At 33.9% G+C, this 23,511-nt stretch overlaps 2 protein-coding genes across 2 annotated transcripts; one reads left to right on the forward strand and one right to left on the reverse strand.

Moving 5' to 3' along the window:
- Positions 1 to 5,593: 5,593 nt before the first annotated feature.
- Positions 5,594 to 14,092, reverse strand: LOC128222070 (transmembrane protein 179-like). Its single transcript, XM_052930853.1, has 4 exons — positions 13,725 to 14,092; positions 9,615 to 9,752; positions 9,339 to 9,423; positions 5,594 to 8,086 (listed from the first exon to the last, which is right to left on the reverse strand). Exons 1-4 carry the CDS (start codon positions 14,015 to 14,017, stop codon positions 7,910 to 7,912), a joined length of 693 nt encoding a protein of 230 aa, XP_052786813.1. The 5' UTR covers positions 14,018 to 14,092; the 3' UTR covers positions 5,594 to 7,909.
- Positions 14,093 to 14,127: 35 nt separating this feature from the next.
- On the forward strand, positions 14,128 to 22,265 carry LOC128222068 (uncharacterized). The gene is made up of 5 exons (XM_052930852.1): positions 14,128 to 14,493; positions 16,300 to 16,420; positions 16,947 to 17,044; positions 19,309 to 19,828; positions 20,402 to 22,265. The coding sequence occupies exons 1-5, from the start codon at positions 14,368 to 14,370 to the stop codon at positions 20,794 to 20,796; spliced, it is 1,260 nt and encodes a 419-aa protein (XP_052786812.1). The 5' UTR covers positions 14,128 to 14,367; the 3' UTR covers positions 20,797 to 22,265.
- The last annotated feature ends 1,246 nt before the right edge of the window (positions 22,266 to 23,511 follow it).

The following is a 23,511-nucleotide window of genomic DNA, read 5'->3' on the forward strand; positions in this document are numbered from 1 at the left end:
GGACCTATATACCTTGGTTTATAGGTCTGTGATGCTATTAAAAGGTCAACTTAGTTAAAAAGGACTTCTAATAAAAAAGAGAGATCTATTTAAGAAATTCTCAGATAGCTTCATAATATCACTATTGCATTTAAAGGAGCTAGTATGCATCTAAGATGGATATTAATTAAAAATCTGCACCTGAAGGTATTTCGTTCGAATTTTCGTTCGAATTACGGACACTACGGACCAGACACTACGGACCAGATATAGGGACATTACGGACCAGATTTAGGGACATTACGGACCAGATTTAGGGACATTACGGACCATCTTCGGAATCTTACGGACCATGATTTAAACATATTTTTTTTAATCATTCACTCATTAGTTTTTAATTTATTAATAAATACTTGAATATGAGTGCTCAGTATGACGTTATATCTTCCATTTAACTGTGAAAAATCCCGTCAAATATAAAATTTACCAAAACAAATTTAAGACCAATGAGTGAGGATGTAAACCTCAACTCTTGCTTTATATTAAATAAACGATGTGTGTTTGTTGCAATTCTTGCAAACTGATGTTTAAAACTGGCAATTTCTGTTGCCTTTATTAGTGTTAATTAGTTATAATTATACCCGTAATTATCGGCGGTATATTACAAAAGAAACAAACATTACACTGACAACCTTTAATTGGCAATCATAAAAGTGTGAAAACCCATTGTAACAGGGCACTTTCACTTAACCTTTCAATTAAAACAGATGAAACGGAAAACAAACAAATATGACGATTCAAAGTTTATTTCAGAAAGCAATCGATCACATATGAAAACATTAATATTCACATTTACAATTATAAGATAAACACATATTTCGTTCATTATTATTCGAATTATTATAATATTTTATTAAAAATACATTGATGTTTAACATTGGAATTTCATGGGATTTTTCAGTTACATTAAAGATAATTGTCATACTGAGCACTAATATTCAAGTATTTATTAACAAATTTAAGACCAATGAGTGAATAAATTAAAAAAAAACGAATGTGGTCCGTAGTGTCCCTAAATCTGGTCCGTAGTGTCCGCGACCCTTACGTTCCACGCCGTTATTCTTACGTACTAAAACGTTATGTCTAAATCTAAAAATACAGTAGGGCAGAGTTTTTTGTTCTACGATTTATCTCCCCTTTTACTCTCCATCGTACGATACCAAATCAAAACAAAATGGGACTTCAAAGAATTATAGATTTCCTCAACTACTGGTATCTACAGTACACTCTAAACACAGCAGTTTATATGTTAGAACCTACGGAGGTCAAAGTTGTCAGTATCCTTTTATAATCAATCAAAACGTTTGATGGTGAAAAAACGTAAGAAATGGGCGTATTCTAAAATGCCGTCGTTCCAGGCTAACCATCATTAAAAAAAAAAGCCTGGACGGCATTTTAGAATGACTAGGCGTGACACTTGTCGAAATAATTGTACGTTGACGGATTTTTTTACGGTTTTCGATATGTCAAGAATCTAAGAAAATACGTTTATTACTTTAGACTAATCATTACCTAGCTGCAAGCACTCTTCCGATTGCTTACCAGAGGACAGAGAAGAAATGCAATTTTCAATTAATGATATTCTGTAAAAATCTTATTAATGCAAAGTCAATATGTGTATGTAGCTTTTATCTGGGACCAATAATACACCAGTAATCTTACTCCCAGCTTCTATGGACAAAATTGAAATGCCAAAAAATTAACAAACAACATTATTATATAAGGACTTCTTCATACTAGAAAGTGCAATAAATACTTGTGTAGAAATCTTATCAATGCAAAGTTTAAACATCTATATTTATGAAACTTCTATGAACAAATGTCATATAAATTCATTATATTAGGCCTTCACAAGTTCTGCTTACTACAAGGGCTAGTCATCAATATGGCCTAGATCAAAGTCATAAGATCAACTAGCAAGCAAACTGATTGGCATTTAAAACTAAAAATCTATTTTGTTTTACTGTTGTATATCCTGATCCATAAGTTAACTGGTGTACCAATCTTGGCTGTGTGAGCTTTAATTCTGGGCCATATGGTCTTTCATTGGGCCAGATCAGATCATGTGATCCATATATCACACTGTTTTGTATACCAATTGTCAATAGTGAAGTGAACATTTTGCTGAAATTGGACACTCACAACTACAGACTTTCTGGATAAATCTCGTGACCAATTTAGTTCATCATCAGAATCATTTGATCTTAACTACAAACTCCAGATTCGATAGTAGTTGCAACTATCGCCATCTTCCTGTACTCGGCGTATGTCTTTCTTCCGGGACATGCAATTATGATGATGCACTTCTTCGAGTATCTTTTCAATACCAACAATGGTACCCAAACAGAAGAGGTATTTTGAGGATGATAATGAAGGTAAGACATTCTTATTCTGTATTTAACAGTACAAATAACATGTATGTAATAAGAATTAATCGACTACATGTAGTTCTCAGTGATTCTACCACCACTGACTTTGTGAGGGAGTCTGATCTTGTCATTTAGAAAACCTTGGATGAAAACAACAGCCAAATTTGAGCCCAGCTTATGCAAACTGATGATTTATTGTCAAACGAAATTAAATCAAGACATTTGACTTACTTTATGTCTATAAATATAACTACTAGTTGGCAAAGTTTGCTACCAGATGTTGTGTACACATCAACATTTGTTTCAACAGGCTTTGCAGAATATTCTGCATATAAAATGTAGCTCACGTCACTAGATGCTCGAGTATTATTCACATTAAACTCTGTAATAAACTTATAATTATGTACATGTGTAATTAATATGGTAGCATTTTTCAATTCTTATGAATTGTTGATGCCAATATTTACTCAATGAATGTGAAAATTATGAATTATTTATTTATATGATTATATTATTTGCTAAATAAATTTTTAATTCTTACATTGTTAACAACAACAAGCATGACCATGACACAATTATAATAGTAAATTTATCTTTATCTTTATGCAGAGAGAGACAAGCATCATACTTTTATAGAACCAACCAAAGATCCCACAGAAGCTAGAATTTCTGTTCATGGAAATATACCTTGCCACACATCTGCCAACTCCAGTTTGTGTTCGTGTCTCGGACTTTGCTCAGAACCCTTCAAAGGCTTGAAAGATTCTTAAAATCTTCATTCTAGTCATTCAGTATTTTTTTCCCAAAGATAATTCTAGAGCTTTTTGTTTTAACTTTAAGCAATTTTTATTTCAAGCTGTGGTTGGATTAGTTAATATTTCAAGCTCTATGTTTATAATATTTCAAACTTCCTTAGGTTTATTATTTTAAACCGTACTTGTTTTTACCGTAATAAAGTTGTCAAAATGACCTGCATCACATTGATGTTAAACTCATAAAAGTGTTAAATTCTTACTGTGCATGTTTTTGATAATAATTGACATGTGGTTATATTTTTTGTTGAAACATTCGGCCGATTGTTCAAACTTTGTTATATGAAATCTTTACTGCTCTAGAAGTTTAATGAATTTGGATACACATTTGATCTGCAGTATTATTAACAAGATTTGAGACAATTGTTTCAGCTGTACCTGTTAAAATATATGAACACATCATCAATAGTTAACTTTAGTAAAGCTCTGAACAATTGGCTCATTGTTAAAACTTTTAGTGGATGTCCTTTGGTTTTTCTGTGATTTGTTTCTATTTTATACCTAAGATACACACTTAAGGTATAAAATAACCTGAAATGGTTAAGTTTTATCAAAACAATGTAGGTTTGTTTTATCAAAAGAATGTAGGTTTTTAAAACCTTGATTTTATGTACTTATATTTGTTTAATTATCATTATCAAAATGTATATTTGCTTCATATGTGAACAGATATATTACTGAATTGTTCATCTTTTAGTTAATAATTCATCTGAATATATATCCCGGTATTTACTGGATGTGTTTTTTTGTATTTTGATTATTACGTGTTAATAATCACTGAAATGGATTTTTTTTATTAAAATGTAAAATGTATATGAATTTATATTACTTCTATTCACAGTCATCATACCAATGGTCATTATAATGATGATATAAAATGTACTTATACATTTGTTTCAATAAAGCTTTTTTTTAATGCTATGACATTCACAAATCTAGTGTTTTACACCCTGCTGTCATATTATTATACATGTCGGTCAGTCAGTCGTTAGACCAAAGCTTGTCCGTGTGATATCTCAACAATTCCTGGACCTATGGTCATCAAACGTGACATGAAAGTTGGGCTTGACCTGTAGATGACCCCTTTTGATTTTAGGGGTCATTGGGTCAAAGGTCAAGGTCACAGTGACTTTAAACAGGAAATAGTGGTCAAAGATTGTCTGAGTGATAACTCAACAATGCCTGGACCTATGGTCATTAAACTTGACATGGAGGCTGATCCTGACCAGTAGATGACCCCTATTGATTAAAGGAGTCATCAGATCAAAGGTCAAGGTTACAGTGACCTTAAATGCTAAAAGGTTGTCCAAGTGATAACTCGACAATGCTTACACCCATGGCCCTCAGACTTGGTGTTTGGGCCCGAACAGTTGATCCAGGTCACAGTGGCCTTGAATTCAAACTTGACAATTACTGTACCTATGGTCATCAAACTTTAAATTAAGGTTGGGCCTGACCAGTAGATGACCCCTATTTAAGGGGTCAAAGTCACAGTGTCTTTGAAGGCAAAAAGCTAGTCTGTGTGGTAACTTGACTTTTCCTGCACCCATGACCCTCAAACTAGATGGAAATTTTCTCTATATAAATATCGTGAATGCCAATGATGGGTTACGTGTGACCAGTAAATGACACCAATATATTTTATTGTAAGTTGTTCAATATTGAAGGTCCCACTAATCATATTTGTAAAAAGTTTGTTCACCCAATAACTTAAGAATGGTATGATAATTCATCGTGGAACTTCCTAGGTAATCTGCCTTTGACCAGTCAATGATCCTACAGGTAACATATTTGTTAATTTTGTCGGCACTTTAATTAGAGGATGGTAATTGGGATTATGTAAATCGCAAATGTTATAGGTATGCTGACTAAGTTGTCAGCTTTTTGTGGGGGGGGGGGGGGGGGGGGGGGGGGGGGGGGGGGGGGGGGGGGGGAGTATTTTAAACATCAAGGTCATTGTCCTCTTATTTGTCAAATCCTTGAATATATAAACAACTGCCCACCAAAATGCCAAGGCTAATGTTTCAGATAAAAGCAGTGCTCAGAGGACATTTTGTTTTAACAGAGGCCACTGTAGATTTACTCTCTGTGCTTCCGAATCACTGGATAATAGTTTGACTGTCGACCAAAAGTCTTCACATATAGGTTTTACTTGACCAATTGATGTCTATAGTTTCGGTGCCAGTGGCTCAAACTTATTGCCCCAGCCATTGTCAATGTATATTTTCTTAAAACACGTAAAATCAGCTCAGCCAATTTTTCGGACAAAGTGGTACAAAGGAGGCACAATGCGATCACAAAATTCTCTTGCGTTTAGGCAAAATTACCTAATAAGATGCGTTTATAAACATGAGGAAAAACTGACAACAGCCATTGAAACCAATACTATTTTAATAGAACAAGATAATTACAAAGAAATCATGTTATTAATTATTAAGTAAAACATGAAATATGTCATAAATATGTATGTATAAATAATTCATGCAGATCATAAAATAAATCCATGCACATGGAATGCCAGTGTCTAAACACCTTGAATTCAGAGGAAAACTAGGATGAGATTACATTTTACAGGGAATTAGACAGTACTTTATTGTAAATAAACATATCCATTATAACATTTATCATATTTTTCATCTGACAAATGAAACAACCCTTGTACTATTTTAGACATTTTCACATGTAGATACAACCATTAAATCACAAAATCTAGAATTCCGCAAATTGGATATGTTGCCCATGCATCATTTTTTAATCAGAAATTCTGATAACATTATCAATAATGGGTAGGACTGATGTTCGTGGAGTGATAGGTTTTACTATTGAACATTGATTAAGTAAAATTAACATATTATAATAATATCTTGCACAGATGGTAAAATCAAAATTCAAGGACAATAATTCCAAAAATGTTAATGCAATCAGACGCTGTCAAACCTTACTTGGATAAGAAATGCTTGTTAGTAGACCGGGTGAATATGGTCAAATTTGACAATTCAAGGGTCATAACTGCTATCAAACAACATGATCGCTATATATTTGCTAGGCTATGCAGGGGACATTACACTCTTAAAATCACTATTTCATACAGCAAGAACAATTTCTATGTATATGCAATCACAATATACCAGTCTGGTGATATAAACTTAACATCTTTAAAAGAACATCAAAACAATTGAGATTCACTCTATAACTATTGAACTTAAAGGGACTCGTTCACATTTAATTAGGTCAGACATCAATTTTTTAATTCGTATGAAATGTGATCAAAATGCTAGTTATAACTTATCAAAAGTTCAAATAATAGCTTTATTGTTACTAGACCAAAAATGCCCTATTTTTCAAAAAAAACCTTTAAACGCTATTGAAAATTTAATCAACATAAGCCTGGATTTTACAGAATTCTGTGTATGTGCCAGTTGCTGTTTGAAGTTTGTTCATAAAAAAAACGTACATTACTCGATTTCGACAAAGTTAAAAGTTTTTACCAACACAAAATCTGTGAATGAGTCCTTTAAAGATCTTTATGATCTGTAAATAATTATAAAACATTGAAAAGCATAATGCAAAGGTAAACATTACAAAATTGGTGTCAATATATAAATATATAAATACATCATTGCACTATGTAATAAGCAGCACTTACAGCATGGTGAAACTTTTCGAGTATCTGACAGCCACCTGTACCTCAAATCCGGCCACACTTTTTAGAGTTGTTTTTTTACAGCCTTAATTAATAATTTAAACAATACCATCAGAAAAAGCATGACAAAGAACATTAAAACAAGTTCAGACATTCTTCTTCATAATTGCTATCCATCACTGATGACACTATGTTAATATACGGTAAAAGTGGCGTGAATTAGGAACTTGACCACTCTTCACATAAGCTTCTATCACCAAATTGACCATACCAAATTTACCAATATCTCTGTCAGATCTTTTCCCTTAAATACCCATTAGTATTTATAATGCCCTATAACTAAATATAATCTGACAAATGTACACATTAAATATAAAAAAAAATACTTTACATGTATCACTTTTTTTACTTTTTGCTTCAAACAATTTACAAAACTATGGCGTGATTGTTAAGATTTTAATATATTTGACAATAAGATTATCAACATCATATCTATGAGCTGATTTTTGTTCAAACTTTCATCGAACATATGTTCGTAATTGTGTTTAAACTAAGGAATGTGATTTGACACAAACAAATTCTATAAGTAATATGCGTAGCATTCTGGAGGATGAACAAGATTTCATTAAATTTATCTTTTCTTACTTGTGGTATTTATACCCAAGGACATACAATGTACACAGGGTATAAAGTCTGTATGACAATATCAATTTAAGAAAAGGAAGATGTTTGAAGTTATTAACATTCCTGTACATGTGCGTATTTGTCCCTGGCAACATAATTACCAAGTTTCATTGAAATATCTTTATGGTTTTTTAGTTATGGCAAAGTTTAAAGGTTTTGCACAATGACACTGAACAACAATGACACTGAACAACAATGACACTGAACAACAATGACATTGGGTCTTTTACAATATCTTGACTTTTTTTCTAAGAAGACAAGCAAATAATGTGGATGAAGCTAAAAAAAATTGATTGCCTGAAGGAAATCAGCATTTTTCAGGTACAAGCATCTTAAAATAAAATCAAAACATGTAAAACCAATCAGGTTGGAACAGGCATGTACTCTGCACGATTACGAGGTCCAAATTTCTGGACTAATCTCTCGCGTTCTCGGTTTACACTTGCCATAAACGTCTCGTGTCGCTGGTAGCGTACCAGCTTGTAAAATGACGTCACAAAAAGGAACAGCCAACAGATAAAGTTTGACCAGCTTCCAAACTGTAAGTAAAACAATTTTGCAAACATGAAACTACTGTTTAACAATAAACTTTTCAAGCGACCGATGCATTAAAGGATCATGGCATTCGGTCCACCCTAATCTGTTTAGTGAAACTCAAATTATAACCTATGGCAAGTTTATCCACTGCCATATCAAAAGGGTTACTGACAACAGCCATCAGCGACTTGGCATATACTTCGACATCACGTCATGTACTAACAACTTAAGAGACTTGCCCATATCTGTGTAAAGCATGCGTACATGTAAAGTTTCAATCAGAACACCTCCGCCAACTCTGCTAATTGTGACAAGCCTTAGATGTATCCGGTGCATCAGAAGAATTAGTTTGTAAAATTAATAATATTAATTTATTGTAGTGCTTTAATGGTAATTATAATTACTTAGTTCAAAAATTCCCAGTGAAGTGTACTATTGCATAAACCATTAAGTTTACTAAGGGTAGAGTCCTTGGGCTTAACTTCTTAATTAAAATTACTATGCAATCTGCTTGAAGCATACCGTAATTAAATGTAAGAAATTCAGATATTGTAAACCATTCATATACATTATTTTGAAGGAAAATGGCCGAGGTGCTCAGATTGGTACAGTTTGCATTGATTTCACCAATTAAATTGTAGCTGTCAAAAAAAGCATGATCACAACCTAAACTCTTTGAAATTCTGAAAACTTACTGTTTGAAGTCACATTTTGGGGCAGTACAAATTGACTGGCTCTTAGTATCAAAATTTCATTGTGATTGAGCTACTGTATTAAAATGGCTTTGCTAAGATTATTGGTAATGTACAATTCATTCGATTATTTTCATTGGTTTAAACTGGGTAGTCTAAGCTTTCTTAAGTTCTTTAGCTCAACTGTGACAAAAGCTGATCGCTTATAGAATATTCCTCAAGTCCAGAAACCAGTACTGATGTTGTAAGGCCCCTAGTGGGGATCGAACATCTTTTCCACTAGACCACTCTCATCTCAATTTTGACAATGACAATCCAATAAAAATTCAGCAGATTTTTGATGTCCTTAAATTTTGACATTTTCTATTTTCTGAATTTCACAAAGTAATATAAAATACTCTTAACTACTCTGAAGAATTTATATGAATGTATTCTGAAGCTTATGAAGATCTAGTTAACTACAATACAACTTGAAGTATTATAATTTTTATGATTACATGGACATAAAAAAATAAGAAATAAGAAAAAAAATCTTCTCACAATAAAAAAGTGTAAAAAATACCTCTGCCATTTTCATGTGAGTGTAGAAATTGTTGATGTTGATCTTGTCTTCGCTATAAAATGTGACATACTCTGCCAATTCACACCTGAAAATCAAAAGAAATAAAATACTACACCTTACAACAATAACATAACACTCTGGGTTTTTTAATTGAACAAGGGACATAATTTGACAATAATTAAAACCAGAGTCAAGGGCCTTTGCTATGCGTAAGTGAATTATCCTTGGCAAACATAAACAAAGTTAAAGGTAATTATTTTAATTTAATACACTTACGAAGTAATCTCAGAAGGGGGATTTGTCAGAAGATTGCACCATTCTTTAAAGCCCACAGATATTGTGATGCTCTCTGAAAACAGCATCAGCATCAACACCAGTGAAACCAAGCCTGTCAGCATTGAATCTAGCCATGAACTGAAAAATAAACAACAACAGCTAAAACCTTAACCTGGGTGTAATAATACAAAAAAACAACTTTATCTTTTTCAATTTGTTAACTAATGATAATATTTACAAAAGGTTGAGTAATAGTTAAACATAGGAAGTTAGTCAAGGGGGTCATTACATGTTACAGTATTTTTTTAATGCAGTCTGCTAAGTCAAAAAGAGCTGTCATAAGACAACATGCTCAACTACGCCGCTTTGACTTAGAAGTGAACACAATAAAGATGTAATATGTGACTGTCAAAAGCAATAAAACAATCAAATTAAAAAGTGAACAAGAATCCTGATGTGGTTGTTAATGATTGGCAGAAGAGATTCAGTTTCAACTGCTTTCTTCTATTTTTTTAACAGTGACCTTGATCCTAAGGGCCCAAAACACAATCCCATGGAAGTCTTCCATTAACTCTTCCTACATATCAAGTTTGGTCACATTATGTCAACCATAACTGAAACAGTAAGCTACTTTTAGTAACAGTGACCTTGACCCTAGGGGGCCAAAAGGCAATCCATGAAAGCTCTGCATAGACTTGTCCTATATACCAAGTTTGGTCACACTATGTCAACCCGAACTTGAGTTATTCAGTACTAACCATATTTCTATTGTTAGCAAAAACCTTGACCTAGACCATAACTCTTGGGGCCCAAAACACAATCTCAGGAAAGGTCTCTATAAACTCTTCCTATATACCAAGTTTGGTCACAATATGTAGACCCTTACTTAAGTTATTCAATACCAACCCTTTTTCTTTTAATAGTAACCTTGACTTTGACCCTAGGGGCCTCAAATACATTCCCATTAAAGGTCTCCATAAACTCTTCGTATATACCAAGTTTGGTATCTTTTTGTCAAACCTAGCTAAAATTATTCGATTCAAGGTGACTTTGACACTGGCCTCCCACCAGCCCGCCCAAACAATGACGCAAGTCATTCAAATAACTTGTTCTCCATTTATGAAAATGTGGTTAAGAATATAACAAGAGCTGTCACAGAGACAGCGCCCTCGACTAATCTGCCGCTTTTCAATGTAAGGATTGAAAAGTTTTGGCGAAACATGCATGGATCACTGTTAGATTAGATTTCAATGCAATACATGATGTGCTGAGATATTAACATAAAGGTGGTTACATGGAAAATTTTAACCAGAATTTTCAAATCTAATAATAAAGGGCCATTATTTGCAAAATACAGTTATCTAACTTGGTTATTCAATTACGTTGGGTGGTTGAATACGATTGTATAAAGTCTCAATGCGATACATCAAGTAGTTGCTGAGATATTATCCTATGTGTGCTTACATGCAAGACCTTAACCAGAATTTCTAAGTCTCATAATAAAGGGGCAAAAATTATATAATATGAAAGATAGAGTTATCTTACTTGATTAAAGAAGAAGGTTAAATGGTTGGGAGCCTGTGTGTAAAGTTTCAATGGCATACATGATGTATTGACTTAAAAGTGGTAATATGCAAAACCTTAACCAGAATTTTTATGTCAAAAGAAAGCGGCCATTATTTGAATTTAATGCAAACTAGAGTTATCTAACTCGGTTAATTAAGTAGGTTGGATGGTTAAGTACCATTGTATCAAGTCTCAATGCAATACCTCAAGTAGTTGCTGAGATATTAACCTATGTGTGCTTGCACGCAAAACCTTGACCAGAATTTCTAAGTCGAATAATAAAGGCCTATTATTTGCATTAAATGCAAACTAGAGTTATCTGACTTGGTTAATTAAGTAGGTTGGATGGTTGAGTACCATTGTATCAAGTCTCAATGCAATACCTCAAGTAGTTGCTGAGATTAACCTATGTGTGCTTGCATGCAAAACCTTAACCAGAATTTCTAAGTCAAATAATAAAGGCCTATTAATTGCATTAAATGCAAACTAGAGTTTTCTAACTTGGTTATTTAAGTAGGTTGGATGGTTGAGAACCATTGTGTAAAGTCTCAATGCAATACCTCAAGTAGTTGCTGAGATATTAACCTATGTGTGCTTGCATGCAAAACCTTAACCAAGGTGTGACGCAGATGCTGCTGCTGACGCTTGGGTGAGTAGTATAGCTCTCCATATTCTTTGAATAGTCGAGCTAAAAATCCGCCTTTCAAAAGATATTTAAATCTAAAAAAATCATACAAGGGCCATAATTTGTATTTAGGGTTAAAATGGATGTTCCTTGTTGTTAGATGGTCGTCAAATAAGTTTGCAAAGTATTAAGTGCATTGAATTAAGGATATAGAAGTTTTTTTTATTAAAAACTTGCCCTAAAACTTAAACCTGCCCTAAAACTTTAACCTAAGTCAATCAGGGGCCATAACATGTATTAAGGATAATATGGAGTTATGTAACCTAATTGTGTGATGGTCCTGAACAATTGTGTAAAGTATTAAGTCAATTGAATGAAGGCTATAGAAGTTATCAATAAATATCCCAACTTGCCCTAAAACTTTAACCAAAGTTCCATAGTCAATCAGGGGCCATAATTTGTATAAAAGATAATATGGGGTTATCTAACCTCATTATGTGATGGCCCTGAACAACTGTGAAGAATTAAGTCAATTGAATGAAGGGTACTGGTATTGGACTTATAAGTGAAAATCCCAACTTGCCCTTAAACTTTAACCTGCCCTTAAACTTTAACCTAAGTCAATCAGGGGCCATAACTTCCATTAAGGATAATATGGAGTTATGTTACCTCATAGTGTAATTGAAGTATTAAGTCAATTGAACAAAGGGTATATGAGTTAAAAATAAATATCCCAACCTGCCCTAAAACTTTAACCTCAGTTCCATTATCAATCAGGGGCCATAATTTATATAAAGGATAAAATGGAGTTATCTGACCTCATTATGTGATGGCCCTGAACAACTGTGTGAAGTATTAAGTCAATTGAATGAAGGGTATTGGACTTATAAGTGAAAATCCCAACTTGCCCTAAAACTTTAACCTGATGCCTATGCCAGCGTTGGGCCAAGTAGTAATTAAGGTAGCTTTAATCATCTTTCTGAAGGCTTTTTTTATTCCCGTCCAATAAATATATTTCAAATCAGTTTCATTGAACTTAAAACTTTTCTTTGCAACTGTTTTCAGACACTTTTGTCATCTAATTCTCACTAAATTTTGAATGCCCTTTCTAAACTTTTGCGACTGTAAATAAATATCATATTGAATACAATGTAGCATAATATTATTTTATATTTATTATTGATGGTTAAAAACAGCTTTTTCAAGTCAAGAAGGCCTTTAACCATGCACTGTGAACATTGAACATGTGTTTGACCCCAGTCACTTTGAATAATGATTTTCCAAAAATCTTTAAATAGTAGCATTCATAACAAACCACATTTAAACAAACACTTCGCGCAATAATAATTTTTTAAACACAAACTAACTCAATTGTGTTTTATTAGTAATGACATTTCACAAAAACATACAATAACCTCTGCTATTATTCCAACAAGGACGCTTAAACTAACTGACCTACTGGTGCAAACCTTGCAAACAAACGAGTGAAAGCCCTTTTGCAGGTATATTTAAGGATCAATTAACTTATCTAAAAAAAATGCTTTAACAAACACTCAATATTCCAGCGGCCTAATCATCAAGTGTTGTTTATGGGACTGTTTACCCTCACAATAAGGTGAAACCCATTCCGTGAGCATGGTTCAATTTACAATCTTCTTTTTGTACTTGTGGTATATGTAAAAATACCTGCATGTTGCATTTAGCCAGCCTGGCGGCGAAATGCAGCATGCATGTTTTCAGAACTTGTATGCGGTTGCAGTAGATAAACACAGTGATAAGGGCACCACCGCGTTGGCTTCTAAAGAAAATGGTGCAACCTCTCCTTTGAAGGCAAAGTGTTTTTTCCATAAAAATTACGTGTTTAGTAGAATGGGGCTTTTTTAATTTTTTTTTTACCTTTCAACAACAACAACAATTACCTTTCAGTTTCCCTGAACAGATGCAATGCATCAAGGCAAATGTAGAACAGTGTAACTAGCATCAAAACAATTCCGATGAACAAACCGAACCCGCAAGCACTGTTTGGCCCCCATGTTATATCTGTCAGTTGAGAAATGTCAGAAGTGTTCCAGTGTCCGGATGCATACAGTAAGCAATGTGCATTAAACCGATACTGATTCACAGCTAAAGGGATGAATATGAAAAATGACAATATGAAAGACAGCAAAAATGCTGTTATTTGGAAAAGAACAGTCAAATTGTGTAATCCCATCTTTGCTTTATCTTATTTTAAAATGATAAAAGATGCATCTCAGCTGAATTTTGTTATGTTCCACATGAATGCCCATGGGCGTAAACTTCCGGTTTAGCACTTATCTTATTGCGTACAAATTAGTAACTATGTATTGTCAGGGACAGAAAACAGACATCAGTACACAAACTATTAAATCAATTAAGCTTCTTTATATTTATTCAATATTCATGAATAGTATGTTATAATTATCTAAGGAAATATGAACCGGGTGTAATCGATTAAAAATACAAGGTAACTAATCAAGCACGACTCACGGAACTGAAACGAAAATGTTGTAAACAAAATTAGGTGACAAAAGACATCAAGAAATGTGTAATGTCTTCAATGGTTATGAGTTATTGCTCTTCAAAAGGTTTAATGAAAAACCAGAGGAATGGTTGGAATGGAAGAACAAGCTAAAAGAGCGCGAAGAAAAGGGAGACACTGCAAGTTTCGTATGTGATTTTTAGTGATATCATTATTAAACAGTGTTAAACACTGTCACTGGTTTTAATGTTAACCTCATTTCTGAACTAATGTAAACTTACACGGAGTGTCTTGAAATAAAATGTTATTATTGCTAATAAATGTGATTTAAACATGGTCGAAGTCAATGTTCACCATCAATAACTAATTACATAAATAAATGATCTTAATGCACCAGTCAATTGTAACCATGGCCCCCAGGTTCGGAAATAAGGGGGACTTTGACTTTCGGTCCAGCCAACCTCGGTTAAAATCCTTGTCTTGGGGGGGAAAAGACTGCTGGTAAAATCCCTGCCAAATGCCCCCACAACCCAGGGACCCTAGGTAAGGCCCATTCCCCGCTATATTTGGCGTGAGGACAAAACCACCGCATTCACCCAGCACTGCGGGGCAACCTGAAAGGTAAAAACACGGCCCATTTCCCCAGCTATCCCACCAGACCAGTAGGGGCCATGGTTACAATTGACTGGTGCATAACTATAAACATTTAAAGTGAAGAAACAAGCTATTCCAGGATCATTAGAGAGTGTTTCCTCTGAAGGTATGCAAGTAATTTTTTTCACCATACTTGTGTAAGATAGCCAAGTTTTGACTTCCTCAAGTCTTCTATTGATTTGGTTTCATCATCCTAATGGAACATGAATTTGCTTAACTATTTAGCTTATGCTGGTTACCAGCAAAATGCTTTGTACCCGGAGAATACTGAATAATATACATGTAGAGAGGCACCATAATACTTGTTCTTGTATTATGTGGCTCCCTGTGAGTGTAAGATTATATTCCTGTATCGCAGGATATCCCACAGGAGCTATTGTAACCACTGGGTGAGTACCTAAATCAGAACACTTTCGCCACTTTTTAAAAAATCTTTTTAGTAAGACTTGCACCACAACTACAAAATTTTCAGTCAGCATACTAGAATTCAAGACCTATTGGTTGATATAATTGGTATTTTTCAGATACGACCAAACTGCATGAAAGTACTTTATTAACCTCACAGTTGAGGACTGCCATTTTTGTCACCGGAGTACCTAAATATGAACCAGTTTTAATTCTTTTTTTATTTTTATGTATCCTTTTAAAATTATTGCTACATGTTTTGTTTTAGTAAGTTAATAATTTATTTTATTTCCAGCTTGTTTTTTTGTCAGTAAAATTTGACGATTTAAGTAAAAAAATACAGACTGTACCAGTATGCTGTGATAGTGGCAAGCATGAATGTTATTCCCCCGTGTGCCATGATGTATTAACATTTGAACATGAAAAACTTTAAATGATACCAGCATTTGAAATACTTACCGGAGTATGGTGCTCTTTGAAACTTGTATCAAAGACAAGCATCTAAATTGATTAAAATCGTAAATAAACCAATCATGATCGGAAAATGCTTTTATAACGGGTGTTCCATATTTAGGTACTGTTCCAATTTAGGTACTCGCTCAGTATATGTGGCCTTCTGTTGGCGTATTATTATTATGTTTGTGTTTTGAGGACATCCCACAGGAGCTATGGAGTGTGTGGCCCTGTGTGAGTGTATTATTATGTTTGTGTACGTATTGCAAGACATCCCACAGGAGCTAATGTACCTGTATGTGGCCCTCTGTGAGAGCATTCTTATATCTGTGTATTGCAGGACATCCCGCAGGAGCTATGGTTCCTGTATGTGGCCCTCTGTGAGTGTATTATTATGTTTGTGTATTGCAAGACATCCCACAGGAGCTATGGTACCTGTATGTTGCCCTCTATGAGTGCATTATTATATCTGTGTATTGCAGGACATCCCACAGGAGCTATGGTACCTGTATGTGGCTCTCCATCAGCGTCCACGCTACCTTATGCAGCTGGTCAAGGACGAAATAGAGAGGGAAAACAAACATTTCCTCCGCAGATCTGGTGGTATTGTGTTTTCTTGAGCATATAAAGTTGAAATCAGATGGCTTGATATTGCTTGTCTTAATTTCTTTGTTGGTTTGAACTGGATTTAAAAGATTGTTTACTCTATGTTAACATTCCCGGCTGGCCCGATATTGGCGAGGCTCAAAGTTTTTCGTCCGGTCCCTGGTATATTGAGCCAATGGGTTTCGACTGTGTGCTATTATGCTGGACAAGTTTATGTACACATTTATGTAATAAATGCCTATACATGTATGTACTAGCAGTATTAGGTGTATAATTTACCTTTTCTAATAGTCTGCCCTATGTGGTTTTGTTGACCACCAAGTCTAAAATGAATGTACTGTTTTCAAATTTGTTTTTAGCTTTTGCTGTTGTGTTTGTAATTTACATGTATTTGCCAAATGTCAGAAAATGGCATGTTTTTCCATTTGTGTCTACATGTATGCACTTAAATTCTAACATTTATTGTTATTTTTCGCTACGTTTGTGCACTTTAATCCTAACGACAGTTAATGCTTCTTTTCAGAAACACTGTTGACGATGTACATAAACATGAACGCTTTCACAGAGTTTCATCTAGACAGTATTTTCAAGTATGGAGAGGACAACAAACTGCCTAAAGAGGTATACACATGTTATCAAGGATCTATAAACCATGGATTGGCAACTTCCTTCTTTGTCTATATATATAATATATATATGATTTTGAATGGTTGCAAAGAGCTGGATTTAATTGAGTGAAGTTGAGTATTTTTTATAAGATACAAAACAGCTGTTTTAGCTTCAGTCCTGTTATAATGTCAAGGAGCACATGATCGCACGTCATAAATATTTTACTATTAAAGGCGTACAATATAGATTGGTGCTAATAATTAATTTTTTTAGACTTCAATGCATTTTCATGTTGAACTCATTGGACTTCACATATAAAAAGTATTACCCTGTATATGAATGTGTGTTTTTTTTTAAATAATAGCTTGGTGGGTACTTATTCTCCAAAAGAGTGCTAATAATTTTTGTTATATCTTTTTGCGAGATATTTCCTTTAATAAGTCATTTGCATTTATGTTTAGATCATGAAAGGGACTCGCTCATGTTTTGAAAATTGTTCTTATTGTATAACAAAATAAAGTATGGCATACCATTAGGAGTGTTAAACTAAGATACGGACAGCTTCAACCCTTCAGCAAATGTTGATGTTTGCTCCAATATTGTCTTTGAAGACCAATATTTTGAATACCATTTTTAACAGGATTCAGTGATTTGTTGTAGTGTAATTGGTTGTTTGACATTATTATGTTACGTTATTAATGTATTCTTAAAAGGTAAAAAGTTCTTGTGGCCTAGAAGTCATGACGTCATTTTTTCTTGACTTTACTGGCCATTTGGCACCCCAATAAATCTAAGATATTTTCTTATACTTAAATTGTTCTTTTTTTCTGCAATTTCGGTATCAAAGAGTAAAATAATTATAACGTTAGTGTTTTCAGGTGCATTTGCATGGAGAAAAAAATTGGGGCCAAAAACATTAGAATGTCTCTTAAAAATGTAATCAGTAATGAGTTAAAATAACATATTTTTGCATCATCCTAAATTGTGAACAATAATGCTGTTTATCTCTTGATTCAGGGTTAGGCTTTTAGCCATTTATTTTTAAAAAGGGCAGGGTGCTGCAGAAAAGGGACATGGTGCTTAAAAAGAAAAAGGGCACAGTGGGTCAGGCTCTAAGAATTTTAACATCTGGTAATGAATTTTACAGAAAATGTGATGAAAAGTGCTGAATTGAAACATTATTAAATAGCCAAATATGTCAAGTTTGTATGAATTTATTGTCATGTTATAAGTTTTTATCCAAGCCAAAGAAATGTTTGATTATCTTAAGCATTCAATTCTATGACGGCAGAAGCGTGCTACCAAAGAAGGATAGGTTGCAGCACCCTTCTATAGCTCTTTAGCAGAAAACCTAGTTAACTCTCACATTTTTTTTAACAATCTGCCCAATGTATAGTATTTGCCTGTACTTTTGAATACACCAATCATCAAGCCCCAATATCTCCAAATATTAAGCATAACAAGCTTAAGTACAGTGTAGCTCATTTTATTCAGCCAAATTTATAACTTAATCTTGATTTTACTAAAGAAAATTTAGTTTACTGTGATAATCATCACGATAAAGTCCAAACACTCTAAAGAAATACACAAATTACACCATCCAAAATAGTGAGCTAAACTTTATCCTCTTGTAAAGGAATAAAGATATTTTGCGAATTTGGGGCCAAGATTTGTGTGTCTGTCTGAATTTTAAATAGACTACACTAAGTGATCATTTAATTATATGAAGTAATAGATACAGCAGCAACTACCGGTGTAATTGAAATTGTATGCAATGAATGTACATGTACTGTGCGAGGTATGTATGATCTGAATCACTAGGATTGAGTGTTGTTAACTGTAGTACATAAATAAGTACATAAATCTTACTGTGTGTTTATTTGAATATCATTGGTATTTAACCGCATGCTTCTTATTGCACAGTAAGAACACTGCCTACTGATTCTCATTATGATTTTTAAATTTATGTATAAATGAAAACAACGAAAACACTCCTATACTGCACAACAAGGAAATTGTGTCTTTTTGTGTAATCAGATTGTTTTTTTTGTTGCAAACAAAATAAGCTGTTTTAAATTCTTAAGATGCATTGCTTCATAACTGAACTGGGAAGCTCTTTTAAAACAGGAATATAATTGTCTGATATTCAATACTGGCTAAATGAAACAACATGCTGTTTTTTATTAAATTTAAACAGGCATTTGAGTGCCAACAGCAAACTGTTAACTCATTCTTTCGAAGTCTCATAATTGTGCATATATGCATTTTGCTTTCAGATTTTCAAATGTGCCAATATTCGATACCTGTCCCTCAAATACAACTGTCTGTACGACATACCTCCAGACATTGGTTTCCTACAGAAGCTTGAGTACCTCGCCCTTACCAATAACCGTTTACACGTCCAGTCTATCCCATACACACTGACATTCTGTCGTAATCTACGCACTCTCCTTCTTGACAACAACCTGCTTGACGCGCTCCCGGGGTTCCTGTTACAAATGCAGAGCTTAGAGACAGTTCATCGCCATGGCAATCATAACTACTTCAAGTCAACTTTCATGTGGTACCATACTGACATTTACTGCAGGATTATGGAAATGAATGGTACAGGGGTCATGTCTACCAAACGACCCATGTCACTGTCTTTCTGGGCAGCAAAGGCTCTCGTTGGGAGCAAAAAGAACTTCTTCACAGATGAGAACGTAGCCCCGGTATTGAAGGACTATCTGTGTGGTGTGTATGACATGTTTAATGTGTGCCAGAACTGCCCAAAAGCTTGTCTCAGCAACAAACAAGGTAAAATGTTTGATAAAAATTGAGTAATTTTTTTGGTAACCAAAATACATGTGTATATTCAGTGGTCAAAATTAACACTAGCCTGCAAGCCCTGTACTGGTAAAATGTCTTCCGGGCTTGCTTAAATTCTGAATATTATGCAGCAGGGCTTGTTAAAAAAACTGATGTCAAGCGATAGTAAAGGAATTCGGGCTTTTTCATCCAAATGTCTAATTTCAATGACTGGTATACAATTAAAATATTAAAATGCAAACTGTTATAAAGAAAATTAATTTAAGTGCAAAAAGTTTACTTGAGTAATAACTTAAACCTAGAAAATTGGACTCAAGTTCAATTTTTGCTGTTGAATTATTATTCTATATGATTTTGACCAAATTATTGAAGAAGATTGTGCATTTTAAAAGAGAAAAAACTTATACAATTTTGATTCATGGTATGCTGTTATGTTGTAAAATTAGTTAAGATTAAGATTGAGAATTGTCTTAAGTGCTTTTGAGATAATTGTGTTGAGATTGTTTCCGCCCTAAAAAGACATATAAATATGATTAAACTTAATGTTATATTTTTCCCCAGGTTTCAAGGTTATCACATTCAAGAACCCTTATCTTGGAAACACTTGTGTGCCATTTCAACACTGGGTTTGTTCTGTCAAGTGTGCCCAAGCCCTCGAAGTGCCAGCGCGCCTTGAACAGATCGCCAAGGCACACAAGCTAGACACCCAGTACGAGCGCTATGTGTTAAACTGTCAGAAAGAGTTCTTCAAGTGTCGTCATAAACATCCACTGTTAGCGTGTGTGGTTAAGGTGGATGGGGACTTGGAAGAGGACTCAGATTGCTACAGTGATGTGAGCTGCAATGCAAACTCTTTGCTAAATGTGTCTAACACAAGTTCCGAGTCAACGATGGATATTAACATTACTATTGCAAATTTTAGAAGCTCAAGAAAAAAAAAATGCTGCATAATGTAGTTTATAATGTGATTTTTACTTGCGTTTAAGTCCCAGACTGGTGAACTAAGCAATATTCTGCGGATTGTTTAGAACTTAATGTTAACACGGTTGTTAACATCATGGTTGTTAACTTCAAGTCTTTTCTGCTCTGGAAGTATCATGGACACTTATGATCTGCATTACTTGTAACAACATTTGAGACAACTATGTATTTCTTATATTGAAATATATAGGCACATCTTAAAATATTCCACCTTTTCAAATTAACAATGATGCTGGTAACATTTTATTATTTTAAAAAAGTTCTGAACTATAGGCCCTTTGTTTTGTGTCGATAAGTTCAGTTTTTATTTATTTTTGCCATAATTTCTCTTTCAAGTCTTATGTGAATGACTTTAAACATTGTCTTCTCTGAACACTACACATTAATATGTTACTGTAACACTTATAGGAAAAAAATCATCATTCTGTGATGGATTTTGTCAAGTTGAAATTATTTTTAAGTGCATTTTTTAAGTGCATAAAAGTGATTTGCTGGTTTAGACCATTATTAGACTCACAGCTTTGTCAGACACAAATGGAGGATTATTTTATTTCAACTCCTTTTTTGTCTTTGAAAAATGACAAGAAATCAAGTTAGTGGTTTGAGTAACAAACCATACAAAAAAAATATGCATGCCCGCTGTCTTATGCCCGACAGTTTTCTCAACATCAGTAATAGTGTGGGGTATTACGACATCAAAAGTAAAATGTAAGAATTGTTTATGCATGGTGCTGTATTTGACAAACTGTTAAAAAAGAGTTCTAAAGTCACACTGGGAGGTGAGTTTAGAGAGAGAAACACAAGGCATTATCAAAAGGCATAATAGGCAGCCCCCTTTTATTAAAGCCAGTATTGAGTTTTTGCCTTAAAGGCCTTTTTCGAAAAACTAATACAGATATGTTCACCGAGAATTAATTCATAAGTGATTAATCAAAATATGATTTTGTTCATATTTTTTCACATCATTGTTTTTTTTTCTAGTTTTGTTTTTGAATGATAAAAATAACCTTCTTGTCTGCTTTGATTTCCATGTGTTCTGACTTCCTGGGCCGGTATTTATAAAACTTCTTAAGTCATTACAAACATAAATCATTTTTCTTAGTTAAGTATCATATGATATGATATAATGACTTAATTATATCTGCAATACTTTATTTTGCAATGATTTTATTGAAAAAACACTTCTTTTAGTTTGTGTATGATTTTTTTAGGTAATCAACTCAAGTTGAGAATTTAACTTATGAAGTTTTATGAATACCGGACCAGGTGTATGAATACACTACTTGCAAAGGTATTGCAAACTGTATTTTATTTCTCTTGTAATAGTTTTTGATATTATTTCAGTTTAAGAAATTATATGGTTCCTGTTTATATAAATATTCTGACAGTAAAATGCTGCTGCCATGTTGTTCCACTGTCACCGAATAAATCGTTATTGCCCATTTTTCATCTCATTTTCTGCATGCAGTGCAAGTTTATTTTTAGCTCACCAGAGCACAAAGTGCTGAAGGTGAGCTATTGTGATTGGTCTTTGTCCAGTGTCCGTCAGTCCGTCCATCACTCAGTCTGTCAGCCAACTGCCTATTTTGCTTTTAAAAAACAACACAATGGCTGATTTCCTGTTTTGCTTTAAAAACATCTCCTAAAACTACCAGTCCAAATTTAATTTAACTTTACAGAAAGCTTCATTCGGTGACCCTCTACAAAAAATACAACAAGGTGTCAAGATTGATCAAAACAACAACAAAATGGCCAAAATGTTACAATCTGATAGTCATGTAAAGTTTACTCTTGAAGCAAGGGCAACAAGTCCTGCTATATGATCTCCCTTTTTGTTGGAGATTCCACTAATGTCTATTTTAAGTAACAAGGGAATAGATTTTAAATTTTATTGAGTCTTCAACATAGTCAGTCCTTAGGTAATTATTGTTCTTTTTTAGATTCATAGATTCAAATAATTTATATATTATTATACACTTTATTCTTAAGAAGAAATTTCATTTTTACTTGATGGTAAATTTAATCAGACTTTTCCATTGAACTTCATGTAGATTATTGTAAACTTCATGCAAATTATTCTAAGCTACAATCTTATCTTCTGTGATAGTGAATAAGCCTTAATTTATTTAAAGAAAAAAACGATTTCGAACATGTGAAGGAAGGTGATGTTGACCTAGATGAAAGAAGCAATGATATAAGTGGAAGGTGCTGAATGTGTTCTGATACTTGATTGAAGGCAGTTTATTGAGTTTATTGGATGGTGCACTGTTTGTTGTTTGTGTATCTATACTAAACGTTCTTTCAGTGTGCAAGCAATTAAACATAGTTCTATCAGTGTGCAGGCAATTGAACGAAGTCCTGTGTGTGTGCAGGCAATTGAACAAAGTCCTGTCAGTGTGCAGGCAACTAAAAAAAGTCCTATCACTGTGCATGTATCTGTACCAAGTGCTGTCAGTGTGCAGTCAATTATCATGTCCTGTCAGTGTGCAGGCAACTGAACAAAGTCCTGTCAGTGTGCAGGTATGAGAATCAAATTTTGTCAGTGTGCAGTCGATCATCAAGTCCTAGCAGTGTGCAGGCAACTGGACAAAATCCTATCAGAGAGCAGTCAATCACCAGGTCTTGTCAGTGTGCAGGAAACTGGGACAAGACCTGTCAGTGTGCAGGCAACTGTGACAAGTCCTGTCCAT

Source organism: Mya arenaria, chromosome 16, assembly GCF_026914265.1.
Source record: "Mya arenaria isolate MELC-2E11 chromosome 16, ASM2691426v1".
NCBI lineage: Eukaryota > Metazoa > Mollusca > Bivalvia > Myida > Myidae > Mya > Mya arenaria.

Excerpts from the sequence above, each read along its gene's own strand:
- LOC128222070 (XM_052930853.1), bottom strand. The coding sequence starts at position 14,017 with ATGGGATTACACAATTTGACTGTTCTTTTCCAAATAACAGCATTTTTG. Across the intron at positions 9,424-9,614 it reads CCCCCTTCTGAGATTACTTC|GTGTGAATTGGCAGAGTATG; the intron begins GTAAGTGTATTA and ends TTTGATTTTCAG. Across the intron at positions 8,087-9,338 it reads CTCACATGAAAATGGCAGAG|TTTGGAAGCTGGTCAAACTT; the intron begins GTATTTTTTACA and ends TTTTACTTACAG.
- LOC128222068 (XM_052930852.1), top strand. The coding sequence starts at position 14,368 with ATGTGTAATGTCTTCAATGGTTATGAGTTATTGCTCTTCAAAAGGTTT. Across the intron at positions 17,045-19,308 it reads ACAACAAACTGCCTAAAGAG|ATTTTCAAATGTGCCAATAT; the intron begins GTATACACATGT and ends TTTTGCTTTCAG. Across the intron at positions 19,829-20,401 it reads TTGTCTCAGCAACAAACAAG|GTTTCAAGGTTATCACATTC; the intron begins GTAAAATGTTTG and ends ATTTTTCCCCAG.